This window comes from Corythoichthys intestinalis, chromosome 19, assembly GCF_030265065.1.
Source record: "Corythoichthys intestinalis isolate RoL2023-P3 chromosome 19, ASM3026506v1, whole genome shotgun sequence".
Lineage (NCBI taxonomy): Eukaryota > Metazoa > Chordata > Actinopteri > Syngnathiformes > Syngnathidae > Corythoichthys > Corythoichthys intestinalis.
The window spans coordinates 21881311-21896922 of record NC_080413.1 but is presented as its reverse complement, the minus strand read 5'-3'; the positions used below and the strand labels follow the sequence as shown (position 1 = coordinate 21896922).

The following is a 15612-nucleotide window of genomic DNA, read 5'->3' as shown; positions in this document are numbered from 1 at the left end:
GCATGCGGGGCTTCTTGCTCAGCGCGTGTCGGACTGCGAATTAGTGGACAAACAGATAAGACAAAAAATCGGATTTGTGCATTAAGACCTGCAGTATGAACGTAGCCTCACAAAAAGTGTTTAATGCTAAATACGTATGTATACCTATAATTGAAAATCTGTGTATATTTTTTCGCAAAATTCAGTGTCACAAACGTAATTAAACAGTTAACGAATTTATTATTTCAGGTGTTTAAATGTGAATAGTGAACAACAGTTTAAAAGATGGTCAAATATATGTTATGGTTGACTTCACAGACCATTGAGTTAGCTCAACTTTTGGAAGAAAGGATGACATCAGATCTAAATGGTAATTCCTGCTCATAGTGGTTACCCATAAAATTAATGGTTTGTAGTTGTAATGACAGTTTTTTTTTTTTTTTTTTATTAGTAATTGTTATGTAATGAATACATTTACTTCACAAGCACATAAACTGTTTTAAAATCTGAACATATTGGAAATGATTGTGTTTGACTTTTTGATTGAAATTTCAAGATTAAGCCCTTTATTTCAAATTTTACTGTGTGCCAAATGACCAGAGGATGGAAATTTGCTGCTTACCATCTCCTGTTAGCTTCTGGAAAGTGTGGATCTTCTGCTTGGCTCGGGTCAGCTGATCTTCCAGCGAGCGCAGTCTCCCCGCAGCCAAGGAGCCAACCTCTGCTTGACCCTCTGGTACCCTGGTGGAAAAGAGAGGATAGGGAGAGATATACTATATAAGAGGCAGTTATGTCAGCAGCATACAGTGTTTCTTCAGCAGGAACAATGAAACAGTGCTTTTTTTTTACACCCACAATGACAAACAATAAAGATAAAACAGACACGTTATAATTAAAATTAACCACAGATAGTGTAGCACTAAATGCAATGATTACTTTCATTGTCACCAGGGCAGTAGGTTATTTTTTCCCCCTCTTTTCAATTTGTGGAGGTGCCAGCACTGATCCAAATTGTAAAGGTTAATGGGTCCCACAGTATTTTTTTTATTTGTTATTTCTCTCCGTTCTACAAAGGCAATCCAATAATGACATTTAGAAGAAAGGTTTTATATCAATTTGAGTTAGCACAGTTAACCAAGGTGGTTTGAATTCAATGCGATTGTTTTTTCTTCTTGAACATGGTGACACAATATGTCCAGGAACTAAGAAAGCTGACTACAACACGATCAAATTTCTCAATAACTCAAAGGGAGAGGCGTTGAAGACATGAGCACATATCAAGTCAAAGATAGCCCTATTTCATGTGAATTTAGAGGATGAACATCAATTGAACTAAATCTTTGACAGATTACCGTAAATTTACCCCTCTAAACTTTTAAATGCACATACACACACAAAAAAATGTTAAAACGAGTTTTCATGCAATCCGAAAGGCAATGTCAACTTAGTTTAGTTTAGTTTATTCACACATCGTATCATGGTACACACAAGAACATGGTCATATATACAATCAGTTCATCTGACAAGATGCATGAAAGGGACACTCCGAATAAGCTATTTAAAGCTTTTAGTAGGGGCCCAGTCAAACAACACACATATACACACATCCATACACATACATACAATTAACTATGGGACATTTCAAAATTCTGATTACATCGGATTTGACATGTGATACCTTAAGAATGTTATTCAAAGACAGCATATTAAGCATACAGTACATGGCAAGGAGATGAGTTTTCAGTTTTTTCTTAAAAATAGAGATGGAGTGTGACATTTTAATTGTTTCGTCCAGTTCATTCCAGATCTGTGGTCCTCTGCACACAATGCCAAAGCTTGTAGACTTTAGCCTTCTGTTTTTTCCTGTGATGTAATTTTTTCTTCTGGTTGTATATGTTTGCTGAGGAGTATAGATTGGGATGAAATCACTTAATTTATGGTTTAGTTTATGGATGACCTGATACATTATGCAAGCATTTTGAAAGTAGTTGTGTACTTTCAGTTTCAGAAGGTGGTGATGGTGAAATATTAATTTAGTTGGAGCATTGAACCCGGACCATGTTATGGCACGTATTACTTTTTTCTGCAGTGTTTCAAGCTTTTTTAGATAGGTCGGAAATGTGTTGCACCATATGATATTACAATATTGTAGATGTGGTTCAAAAAAAGATTTATACAGGGTGAGAAGTGCAGATAGTGGGATATAATGTCGCAGTTTAAAAAACAGCAGCATATTTCGACAGTTTATTTGAGAGCTCATCGATGTGTTTTTTAAAATTAAGGTACTCATCAATATGGATCCCCAGGAATTTTGTAGAGCAGACTCTTTCAATGGTTTCTCCATTTATGTTTAAACAAATTTGTTTGATGGGCTGTTTTTTATAGGAGCGAAACACAATGTAATTTGTTTTATTGATATTTAGAGAGAGTTTATTACATTTGAACCATGTGTCTATTTTCTTTAGTTCACTATTTATGATTTGCTCAAGTGTAGAGGGATGTTTATGGGAAAAGAATAAATTTGTATCATCAGCAAATAGTACTTTATGAAAAACGGATGAGGAATTAACAAAGTCATTAATGTACAGGATGAAAAGGAGCGGCCCTAAAATGGAGCCCTGGGGGACTCCATGATTGATGAGTTTGAATGATGATTCTGAATTATTAATGTTGACATACTGATGTCTTCCAGATAGATAGCTACGGAACTATTCTAGCGCTAGGCCTCTAATCCCATGATGTTGTAGTTTTTTAATTAGTATATCGGTCTTAATGGTGTCAAATGCTTTGGATAGGTCCAAAAAAATGCCGACTCCGTAGTCCCCTTTGTCAATTGTATCGTGGATTTTTTCCGTTAGATCAAGTACTGCCATTTATGTACTATTTTTCTTTCTAAATCCATACTGCAATGGTACAATGATGTTTGCCTTGTCTAGGTAATTATTTAGTTTGTTGTAAACTACTCTTTTCAATACCTTAGAAAGGGTAGGCAGAATAGATATTGGTCGGTAATTGCTCAGCTCATTTTTATCTCCAGATTTAAAAAATTGGTGTGATTCGTGCAATTTTTGCTGTTTGAGGCACCACTCCAGAAAGTAGAGACAGATTGATACAGTGGGTAAGAGGTCCAGTAATAATGTTGGAAATGCTTTTCAGAATTTTATTGGAAATCTCATCTGCTGCAGCTGAATTTGAATTCTTCATATTCATGATTATTTTATAAACTTCATCATCGGTAGCTGGATTCAGGAAGAAGGAGCCCAGGTAGTTACCTGATAAATAATCTCTAAAGGAGGCATCTTGAGGCTGACTGATTTTACTAGATATATTACTACCAATAGAGACAAAGTAATTATTGAATTTGTCAGCAAGACTGTTATTTGTGGTGGCTGCAGTTGTACTATTATCGTGGTCAGGGAACACAGGAGGTTTTTGTTTTTTGCTTAGGACCTTGTGCAGTACTCTTCAGCCGCAACAATGTACTTACAGTTACTACATCGACAGTATTGTCCAACAAATTTACCACAGGCTGGTCATAGTGCCAAAAACCTCTGGAATGTTTATATAAACTCGTTATGGAAAAAAAAAACCTAGGCACTGTCACTGCAATTTTTAAAAAGTAAGCCTTTTAGACTGAGATGGTCTTCACATGTTTGCTGACCTAAATTTGATCTATAAAGAATAGCATGATATGGCTTTCATCAGTTCATAAGCCAATGAAACAGCGCTGAGCGTGTTACCCAAGGCTTTGTCAGAAGTGAGTTTATAGTTGGTCTTTACAGGAGCACTTTCAGTCAGTCGGCCTGTTCAGTGATGAGTGTAGTCGAACTCAATACCTGAGAGAGGTAAAACTGCTGACAAAATAGACACCACCCAAAAACCCTTGAAAATCTGGCTTATTGATACCTACTGTATAGTTGTATACACTGAAAGACAAGTCTTTTGTAATTAGGCATATGCTGGTAAGAGATTCTGACGGTATGATAACCTTAAGACAAAATATCACGTTTTCACGGTATTGCAATTACAGCTCTAAAATGTGTTACTTTTATATATCTGAGTTAAAAAAAAAGTTTTTCCATTGTACAGGATTTTTACTTTTAAAATTGGAATATAAATATGTTAAACTTTAAAATTTAAAATAAATAAATAAATAACTGAAATATTCAAAATTAAAATAAATGCAGTCCTTTGGGTGAGCCTAAACCCACAGCCACGGCTCAACATTATAACCATTACAACAAAAATAATAGAATTATTTTCCATAAAAAGCACGTGTGTATGACTCGTATCATGTTTACATTATACACACTCTTTCTCAACACAGACAGTTGCCAGGGAGAAAAAACAAACACGTTTTACCACCCCTAGACACACTAAACACAAGAGGTGGGAATCTTTGGGCACCTAACGATTCGATTACAATTATGATTCAGAGGCTCTTAATTTTTCGTACACTAGTTCCAAAATTGTTCAAAAGTCCTCTCAGGCTAAACAAACTACTATTTCAGTATCAAGTTAACCGTTAAAAACAGTAAATAAAATACTCAAGTCCCCATTCAGTATCGGCAGCTTTAAACTACATTCAATTAATTTAATGTTGTGAATCAACCGTTAAAGTTGTTAAAATTGCTCTTATTATTCCATAATTTCCCTTCTGTCTACTTTTGATGTTAAGGTTTTAAAACTGTTTTATCATTTAAAGATAGATTCAAGTCAAGATTTTGCCGATTTTTTTTTTTTTTTTTTTTATAAAAAAATTCTTGGTATATGATCTAACACGGCCGTCGTCTGTCATTTCACATCTAGTTCTAGATATATGTGATATCTACCATAGCTGTATATTGCCATATGTTTGTAGCTACCAACTGGGCGCTGTTTGTAGCGGCTGACGGGCAGTCAGGTATTATTATTTATTTATTTATTTATTTGTATTTAGCGGCATGAGTTGAACATGATATTTACTCTCGGTCCGTTCCACATTGCGTCCTGAAGACCGCGCTGTGTTTTGTTTTCCGCTTTACCTGGTATAATTCAATAATCGGAATTTGGATGTTTGTGAATCGTTCTCGAATCTTCCACGACCGAATCGCCAATAATCTAAGAATCGGAAATTTCGCATGCCTCGACTAAACACGCAGGAGTTAACTTTCGTAGTAACATAAAACTTCGGTCTAATTTTTTTTTATTGAATGTTTATCCTAACAAGTTGAATAAATATTATTAAGTTTCAAAACAGTTGGTCGAGCATGTTTGGTTGTCAATGGGACATCATCATTACACATTTTGAAAAAATATTTTGGGATTTTTTTTGTCCTTTTGGGTTCAAAATGTTGATTATAATTGGTCAGTGAAGAAAACAACAGTTTGGACATGGAGGTCATGGTGTCCTGAACAAAGGGACTCAACCTGGCCATTGTGAACAATGTTTTCTTTGAAATATGAAGGCAAAACCAAAGGCTTGCAAACTCGGCCAAAATTTGCTTAGGTGTTAAATGCTTGATAAGATAAATTTAGTTCCAGCTTAGTAACACGATTAAGAAGAATGAAAATAAATTATATTATTATACATAAATTGATTACTTATTTAACAACAGAGCCTGACAGCTGCCGGTCACTATGCACTTACTTAGCACACTGCAAAAAAATTACTTTTCACGCTGCACAAACACATCAAGTTGCGCAAAGAAGGATACAAGTTTCAAAAAAACGCAGTAGGTTCCTAAAAATTGACATCACCATATTTGTAATGTGACAAAAGAAGCAGAATCCGGTCAGGGGATTTGGTTACTTGATAGTCCATCAAATAAGATATTGGACTTCCATGTACAGTATTTGTCAGATAGCATATCAGGAATGCGAGGATGAAACAAATCTGACAACGAAATGAGAAGATTTTCTTTTACTTTGTAGCTGATGTATTCAAAGGACAACTTGAAACAAAATAAATAATGACCAAAACATTGAGTCGACAAAGGCGGGTGGACAAAATGCTTTTCCTCTGAAAAGCTCCATGGGGGGCTGAAACTGAGTGATAAAATAAAAGAAATAAATAAACCATGCTGTCTGAAAATGGCATTGCCAACCATTTGGGGACTATACAAAGCAGTTAACTGTTAACATGTAAAATGAGGCGACAAAGATGTTACAAAAAGCGCTGACTGACGTGGTCATATTTTACTTTGAACAACCATGGCACCACCACAATAATACTACATCAATGAATTGCATTTGAAATGTATTACCACATATACAGTTTAAAAAACAAATGTGGAAACAAAACCTGCAGGGATTATACAAACAAAGAAGTCTACCGCAGTTAACTGTTAAATGTAAAATGAGGCGAAGTTGCTGTTGAGTGACTGACGTGGTCTCAAATTGTACTTTGAACCACCATAGCGGTAACCTTGATCACAATACATCAAACATGCTCTGCCGCTGTGTATTGCATTTGAATGTGTTGCCTACACGGTGGAAAATCATTTTTTTCTTAGAACAGTGAAAACAAAAACTGCAGGGACTGACGCAAGAGCCAAAATATTAAATCCCAACTGACTTCTTTTCAATGGATGGATGGGGATGACGACAAAGAAACGGTTATCCAGTTCAATGCAGTATCATGAAAGAGGAGCTCCCATTCATAGCCAAGCCTGAGAAAAAGGTGCAGTGAATTGAGGACAGTTGATTGACAAATTCTAATGTGACACATGACAACAAGATGGGATGAATGAATAGGCTTGTTATTTTTTAATGTGGTGAGTAGCTGTTTTTTTTTTTTTTTTTTTAAATGTCATTCTTTCAAATTGACACTCAAATATTCCCATGAAAATACATGATACTAAGGCTTAGGTATTTGAATACATACAGGCAATGTTGAAAGAAATAATGATGTATTTTTGGGAAAATCTCTTCCTGGATGTTCTGACCTCATGTTTCAGTGGCAGGGTTGACAAAATAATACTGCCTTGCAGGCATTCCCAGAGAGGTACGTAACTATTGTCTTCTTTCAACCGGAAAACTACTTGTAGTCAGAATGAATCAACACTCAATATATTTTGCATATCTTGATTTAAGACACAATCAGCAATCAATGTTACACAATAAATAGCAAGGAATTGTTTGCTAATTTGATTATGTGCATCCATAGACTCCGCCATCAGTTGACAAGACAGCTCCCACAGATATTGCGCTACGCCTTCCCGTAGGGGGCCAACCCAGGAAAACGTTGAGTTGGCTTTCACTGTGATAAACTAGAAGACACGCTGCGTTATAGCTCCGGATTTAGGTGGAAAAAGGACGAAGGTTTTACTGCATACAAGAAAGCAGAAGTGTCTTGAGTGATTTGGTCAAGGATTCAAGGTAATAATTATGTTAAATAGCACCATGTATGCACTTTGAAACATTGTTAAAAAAAAAAAAAAAAAAATCAATGGATAAAATTAGTGTAACTTTGGCTTGAAATGATTTCGTAAAATGAATGATAACTGCCCATTTTTTGCTTTTAACCAAGAATCTGGACTGTTTTACGTTCATATCTATAGAAATTCCCCGATTTAAACATTTATTTACAAGAATTTTCAACTTAAACTGTTTCATGACGGCCACCATATTGGATAACACAATTCTGTAACATTTGCTTGAAATATTTACGTAAAATGAATGATAACTGCCCATTTTTTGCTTTCAACCAAGAAACTAGACTTTTTTACGTTCATATCTATAGAAATTCCCCAATTTAAGCATTTATTTACAAGCATTTTCAACTTAACTGTTTTGTGATGGCCACCATGTTGGATTACACAATACCGTAACTTTTGCTTGAAATATTTATGTAAAATGATCGATAACTGCCTGTTTTTTGCTTTTAAACAAAAATCTAGACTGTTTTACGTTCATATCTATACAAATTCCACACTTTAAGCATTTATTTCCAAGAATTTTCAACTTAACAATGTCTTTGTTTTGTGAAGGCCACCATGTTGGATTACACAGTAACGTAACTATTGCTTGAAATATTTATGTAAAATGAATGATAACTGCCCGTTTTTTTGCTTTTAACCAAGAATCTAGACTGTTGTACGTTCATAGCTATAGAAATTCCGCGATTTAAGCATTTATAAGAATTTAAAAAGCTCTTTGCTTTGTGACGGCCGTCATGTTGGATTTTGTATCTACACAATAGCGGAATTCAACCTATATAATTTGTGATTGTATATAGAAAAATGCAAATTTTGCTTTTGTTGAGTAAAAATGAGATGATTCTGAATGCTTTCCTCAAGTATTACGTTTCTGATGTGAAAATTTAGTGATTTATTAGCTGTTGAAAACTTGAAAAAAAAAAAAAATAAATAAGTTGCTATTTTGGGCAAAATTTTTTAAGATATGTTAAATATTGCCATTAAGCCTGAAAATATAGGTGAGTATCTCTGCATTTGGTGATTTTGGTACATCTAGCGTAAAATTTGAGAATTTTATAGCCATTTAAAGTTTTGTTATACTTCAATAAAATAATAAATTGGGATTTTATTAGGGAACGACTCAGAATTTTTTTTATGTTGCTGCTCATGGAGACTCATGTATGCTTAAGGGACGTGCCTGTTTTGGTTTTAGGTCGCTAGCGGCTTTGGTTGTGAAAACATTTCAATTTTAAGTTTTTGAAAATAGGCCCCCTTCAGATCGGCCCCGAGCCTGTCAATTGATGGTGAAGTCTATGGTGGATCCTTTATGCACACCTGTCAAAAGTATGGAGATCCTACTAACACGACTTTGGTGTAATAGGAATTTGTGCCACTACCTACTGGTGAATTCAGAGGAGTGCAGGAAATGTTAACACAGGCTGAGTAAATTTTAAGAAAACTTAGCAAGTATTAGTGCCGCCAAAGTGATATTCTTCTGGGGTTAAAAGTCTCGGGTAACACTGCAGGCATTGCGCTTCTTAAGGAACTTGATAACATTTTACGATAACTAGTAGAAACACAATATTTCCATACAGTTGCTCATTTTCATGACAACATTCACGTGTCAGAAGTTACCAATTGCTTTGGGTTCCTTTTGCAGCTTCTGTTTTTCCAGATTGTTCTATTCAATTGTAAACCTACTTGGTGTGCTGAAACAATTTGTTAACAGTCACAGTGCAGACAGTCTATGCTACATTAGTGTTTTGCAAGACATTTTTCCTGACTTGTGTGGAACTTAACGGTCAACTTTCAATATGCTGAAAATTATTCAGCATTTGTTGTGACTCAGCAGTTACCACCACAGAACAAGTTCTGGGGCTTAATGATGTAGCTCTAAGGACAACAACTATGCAATGTAAAGACAATTGAGTCCTATAGTACTTCTTAAAACAGACAGCTGAAAAAAAAATGCCTGCAATCGCTCTAGAGGAAACTATTAGAAAAACGAAATGTGTCAAAATACACTGGGGCATTGGTGAAGTACTGCAAAGGCTATGTTAATGAGTCGTTAAGCCATGCAAACTAAATTTGCTCCCTGAGTGACGGACATCAGTCGCTGGCAGGCATGAAGATGAGACTTTAAAGTCACAACTTTGCTTCTTGCTGCTCTCCAGAGCCATTAAGAAACTTTGGGGGAAAAAAAGGATGACATGCAACTCCTATATTATGTAACATCATAGACCTGACGTAAAGAAAAGAACATCGTACTGTATATGGATATATATTTCACTTCCCTTTGTGTCCATTTGAGGGACATATATTCATAGAAATATGAGCTAGATTCATTTCCTGTCCAAGCCACTTAGCCAGGTCTGCTCAAAGTTGTAGGTCCTCTCAAAGACCTTACCCTCACTAAATTAAGTTACACTCCTCAACAAACATACATTAGAGCTGACCTCCATTCAGTGTGACATAACCTCCCATGGGTTTTAAGTAAGGCTAAAACCGTTACAAAGCGACATGATACACACTTGACCAAGGCCAAGGAAGTAGGTCACAGCAATGAGAAAAGACAGGTTTGCTAGCACACGGCAAATAGACTGCAAACATCCCATTAAATAAACAGCGGCAATTTAACCTGCAAACAGACATGAGAAAGAGAAAACACCTTGCCCAAATGATCCCAGATGGCATCTCTAGAGGACCTGGAAACATCTGCTATGGTACGTTTGTACCCGTCTCATATGGTGTTGAGAGCAAGACAGAACTTGGAACGCTGGAGCAGATGACTGTATTGTTTAAATCCATTTATCCGGGCATTCAGGGTCATGGCAGGGACTACAGCACACCCAGTATGTTTGCAAGTTAATTACAAGGTGTTGGTGAATAGGGGAATCAACCAGGCAATTGAGTGACATTTAGGGGTGTGCCATCTAAGGCACCCCACGATTCAATTCCATTACGATTCAGGGTGCTACAATTCGATTATTATTATTTTCTTCACAGAATTAACGATGAAAACAATTTTCGATGCATCCTATCCCCCTACCTTTCAGGATTTCTTTTTTCTTACTTTGTGGCTACTTCACACTTTTAAAGCAAGGTAGATTTGTCAGTGTTCATCAATTAAAGCAGCCAAACAAATTTATGCCCTTTATGTTTTTTTCCCAATCACCTAATGATCAAGCAGGAACAATGGAAACATGCCTATGCAACAAAAAGCTGACTTTAAGGTGCTCTATTTCACAAGAAGGTGCAAAAACATTAGCTGTTTCAAAGGTAGTACTTATTTCTCTCAACAATACAATTTACACAGGTGGAATCAATTCCACATTTTCTGGGAAAAAAAAAACAAAGTGCCTTTAGAAATATGACTTCTTTTAACCAATATACTTTCTTTTCACAGATTTCTGTACTATTTCGGATGTTTGTAGTGTTACCCCTGTACTTAATCCTGGTTTTACATTGCCTGGCACAGCCAGACTGTTCTCCCTGTATTTTTCACACACTGCAAGAATAGTCTGGGACCCAGCCCATTAACGGCCTCTCGAGCACGGACAAAATCAACCATCCAATCAGATTTATTTGCGTGACGTGTTCATAACGAGCAACGTCACTCTTCCGCGTCGGAAGTCGTCTCCACAACAACACAGATGGTGAACAGGAGATCCGAGAATATGTTCCAATCCACGGCAAAATCAGTTTTAAATTACCAAAAACACATCGACACAAGTCTATGACAACAGTCTGTCTCGCGCTAGCCATGTTGAATAAACTTCGCTCTCCTCGTATGTTTACTTCCGCGCGCAAGTCCCTCGTCCTGCCCTTGTCGCTTTACTAACGTCACGTCCACCCGTCGCTGATTGGTCCACTCCGCTGTTTGTTTGCTGGCTTGCTCCGCCCTGGAAATTTTATCCGCTGAATGGTGGCCAGACTCAATAGCTGGAACAGCGGTGAGTCTGTTGTACCAGGCTAGGTTTTTCATGTTCTGCATATGGAGTAACTTTTGTACACCAACAAACAAAGCATAAATGGAAATGGAAATACACGTTATTGAATTCGCTAATTAGCTTAGCGCTAAGCGCTAACTGTTAACCCTTTAACACCAAACGTGTCGGCAGCGACGCGTTTACGCATATCGTCTTTGAAGCTTTGTCACGCTGTAATTATGTCACCCACGTGCCGCTGGTTGGTGTCATTTGAAAGTGCGGAAGTTGATGTCCACACCAGTTTTTATTTGAAGTCAATCGGCCAAGAAAAACGGGAGATAATGTCATTTGAGTTTTATAGTTTTATTGCACTCATAAATATGTATCAAAACGCTGCATGGACCATGTATCCATCTCCATATTTCCATCATTTCTTTTTCAAAACCGAAAGCAGCACAAAAGACTACATATCCCAAGAGCCATTGTGATGTCAAGAACAACGAACTGAATGTGATCATTTTTAATAAATTTCCGAGCGAGGCGCAAACTATTGAAAGGGAGGCATGCGAAGCAAGCAACTGCCGGTTGGTTTGAGCGAGCAACTTTGAAACGTGCAGAATGAATCTAAAACTACATTTAGCGTAAGCTAATGCATTATTTCATTAACTCAAGGAAGAAGGAGCCGTATTTGTCGTTGTTTTCTTGGGATGAGTCGGCGTCTCGGCGAGTAGAAGTGACAGCAGCGTGCAAACGGTGAAAGAGTAGGCTGTGTGACGTTGTGTGTGACGCAGCTCCGTGACCTGTTCAAGAAGAAGCTTTATTGAGTGCACAAAAAAAAAAAAAAAAAAAAAAACTTTATTGGGTCGCATGCTTGAAAAATTTGAATTGAACTGAACTACTTGTCAATATTTTTCAAAATACTCAATGTTATATTTATTTTTTCTTCACTATAATATTTTCAATTTTATGTAGATGTGTGTTCAAGAAGCTTGATTGCATGTACGTATAAACTTTTGATAAGGTGATGGGTACAACACCTAACGTCAAAAAAGAGATATCTTCCAAACCCTTTGTGTGTTAGATGATATATATAATCTTTTTTCTCACTATTTCACACTGTATATAACCTGTTTTGACCATAGTATGTGTAAAGGCCAAAAACGCCTATGACCATACCTGCTGTTTGTGGTGAATTGTCAAACATAAAACTATTCAATCTTATTTTTTTCTATTGGATGTTTATCGTAACAAGTTGAATAAATATTATCAAGCTTCAAAACGGTTGGTCGAGCATGTTTGGTTGTCAATGGGACATCAACATTACAAATTTTGAAAAAAGATTTTGGGATTTTTTTTTGTCTTTTTGGGTCCAAATTGTGGATTATAATTAGTCAGTGAAGAAAACAACAGTTTAGAAATGAAGTTCAAGGTGTCCTGAAAAAAGGGACCCAACGTGGCCATTGTAAACATCTTTTTCTTTGAAATATAAAGGCAACATCAAATGCATGCAAATTCGGCCAAAATAGGCTTAGGTGTTAAAGGGTTGTTAATATCCCAAAAACAAAAACAACAACAAAGGCTAAACAGTATAAGAGGGTTCATGTACTCACCTCTTATAGACGCACATGGAACTTAGCAACACACTCAGGACATTTTTCAATTAACATAACTTAAAACTACCGCTGGAGAACTGAAAGGCAAGTAGCAGCGAACTGTCTCTCTTCCCCTTGCTCTAAAAAATAACTTGCGCACAATGCGAGACCACCCGGAGCTTGCCTCATACACAAATTGATTTTCGAGTCTTTTGTACAGGAGTAAATCTCTCACTCAGTAACTTCCGCCATCTTCTCCTTGTGCGTGCCTTAAGGTGTCAGGGTGGCAGACGTGTTTTGAATTTCGTTCCGCTATCAGCGGCTGTCATTAAGTCATAAAAATCATCGGTTTTAAACATTTATGAATCGTAATCAAATCATCACATGTCGAATCTCGATGAATCTAATAATCGATGTATTGGCACACCGCTTGTGACAATATGTTAACCCCCGCACAACCAAAGCCAGTTGAAATCCAAGGTGAAAAATATATGCTCATCTTGAAAACCATGCGTGGTTGCAAACCTGAAGATAGTGGTTGACAGGCAATACAGTTTAAAAATGAATTGCAGGGGGTCCTTGGTTTATGACAGTGCCGACCAGTATACTAGTTTCAAAACAAAGAAGGGTGAACTCTTCTGCAGAGCGGCATAAAAATAAATTGTCACAAGGCAAAGAGCAACACATGCTTAATTTTTCATTTAATTGTTTTAAATTAATTCAGTATTATTATCATTCTAATAGTTGATAATCTTTGACCTTATAACAGGGATAGTGTTGCTAAGTGAACAACTGTGTGTGGCCAATGCAGATTTACACATTACGTATAATAAGGTCTCCATAATATACATGTTCCACCTGTAATTGGTAACTAAAAGGTTTAAATATAAACATGAACAGCAGGTTAGAAACCTTCAAGACAGCTGCAATAAAAAAAATAATACAAATATAGCACTGCATGTTGATTATGATACATGTAATAGGCCAATACATTTGTATTGACAGTAATATATTATTATGTTATTGTATTTGTCAAACTCGACGCCTGCTACTCTATGCAGTTGAATATACAGTATAGTGCATAATGTTCAGGATAGGCCTGAAGGATATTGGAAAAAACTATCATTGCGATTTTCGGGGGGGTTGCGATATATTGCGATATTATATTGCGATATTAAAACTAGAAGAATTTTCACCAGATGATTTGAATAGCTCCGTTTGGGAAGACTTTATTAGACTCACCATGTTTTTGTATTCGTGTCTTGCATTCAGTATTTTATCAGATTGTTTTTCCTCAGTTTCCCCCCTTGTATTTCTGAACAATATATTATATTCTTCATTATAAACATTTTATCTTAGTTTCTGTAATTTTTTTATTTTTGCATTATTAAGGTGCTTCAATTTAGTTTAATTGTATTTATTTATTTATTATTAATTAAGAACTGAAAGTGCAGAAAGAAAAAAAAAAATTGCAAAACCACGACATATGATTGTACTCATTTAACCCTTTAACACCTGGGCCCATTTTGTCCGAATTTGCTTGCCATAGATGTTGCCTTTATATTTCAAAGAAAAAAAAATGTTCACAATGGCCTGATTGGGTCCCTTTTTTCAGGACACCATAACCTTCATGTCCAAACTGTTGTTTTCGTCACTGACCAATTTTAATCAACAATTTGGACCCAAAAAGACAAAAAAAAAAAATTTTGTCAAAATTTATAATATTGATGCCCCATTGACAACCAAACACGCTCAACGAAACGTTTTGAAGCTTGATCTTATTTTTTCAACTTGTTAGGATAAACAACAACATAAAAATGAGTCTGAATAGTTTTATATTAAATAATTAAACAGAAACAGCAGATATGGTCATCTGTGTTTTTGTTCTTTCTACATACTATGGTCAAAGCAGGTTTTACACAGTAGACGTTGAAGAAATAATGCATTGCCTTGCACTAAATTCAGTTTTCGATTGATTCCGCACGATTCAAAGTCGCTCGCTCAATCCAACCGGCCGTCGCTCGCTACTAACTCGCCTCCCTCTCCTTAGGTGGCGCCTCGCTCGGCAATTTATTAAAAATGTTCACATTACGTCCCTCCTTCGACCTCACAATGGCTCCCGGGATCTGTTGTTTTTTTGTGGTCCTTTCGGTTTTGAAAAAGGACAAGAAATGATGGAAACATGGACATAAATGCATGGTCCATGCAGCGTTTTAATGTTTATTTATGTGGGCAATAAAGCTCAAAGGACATTATCTCCCGTTTTACTTGGTTGATAGACTTCAAGGAAAATCAGGTGTGGACCTCAACTTCTGCACTTTCAAATGAGACCAACCACTGGCACGTGGGTGACATAATTACAGTGTGACAAGGCTTCAAATATGATATGCATAAATGGGTCGCCTCCGACACATCCATTATTAAAGGGTTAATACCGTTTAATCCAGGCTAAGGGGGTTTATCTGTGAAATGATGAAGATTGCTGTATATAAAATGGATACAGGAAGCCATGTCTTGGCACACTTGCTGCTTTTATGAAGCAAACCAAAAGTTTACGTGTTCAAAAATAATAATAATCGCACATCCTGAGATAGGACTATTGCGCCTGCGCACATCGCAATGGCGATATACAAACGATATAGAGTGCAGGCCTAGTTCAGGATATGAAAAACAATTGAAATGAAAACATATACATTGTTTGTATGTAAGAGGTGT

General features: G+C 36.4%; 1 protein-coding gene across 1 annotated transcript in view; it reads right to left on the bottom strand.

The window, feature by feature from the left end:
- fut8b (fucosyltransferase 8b (alpha (1,6) fucosyltransferase)) overlaps positions 1-15612 on the bottom strand; it is a 232348-nt gene that overhangs the window by 99621 nt on the left and 117115 nt on the right. The window contains exon 3 of the mRNA XM_057822895.1: positions 602-720. Within this exon, the coding sequence (XP_057678878.1) occupies positions 602-720 (119 nt within the window). The remainder of the gene's footprint in view (positions 1-601; positions 721-15612) is intronic.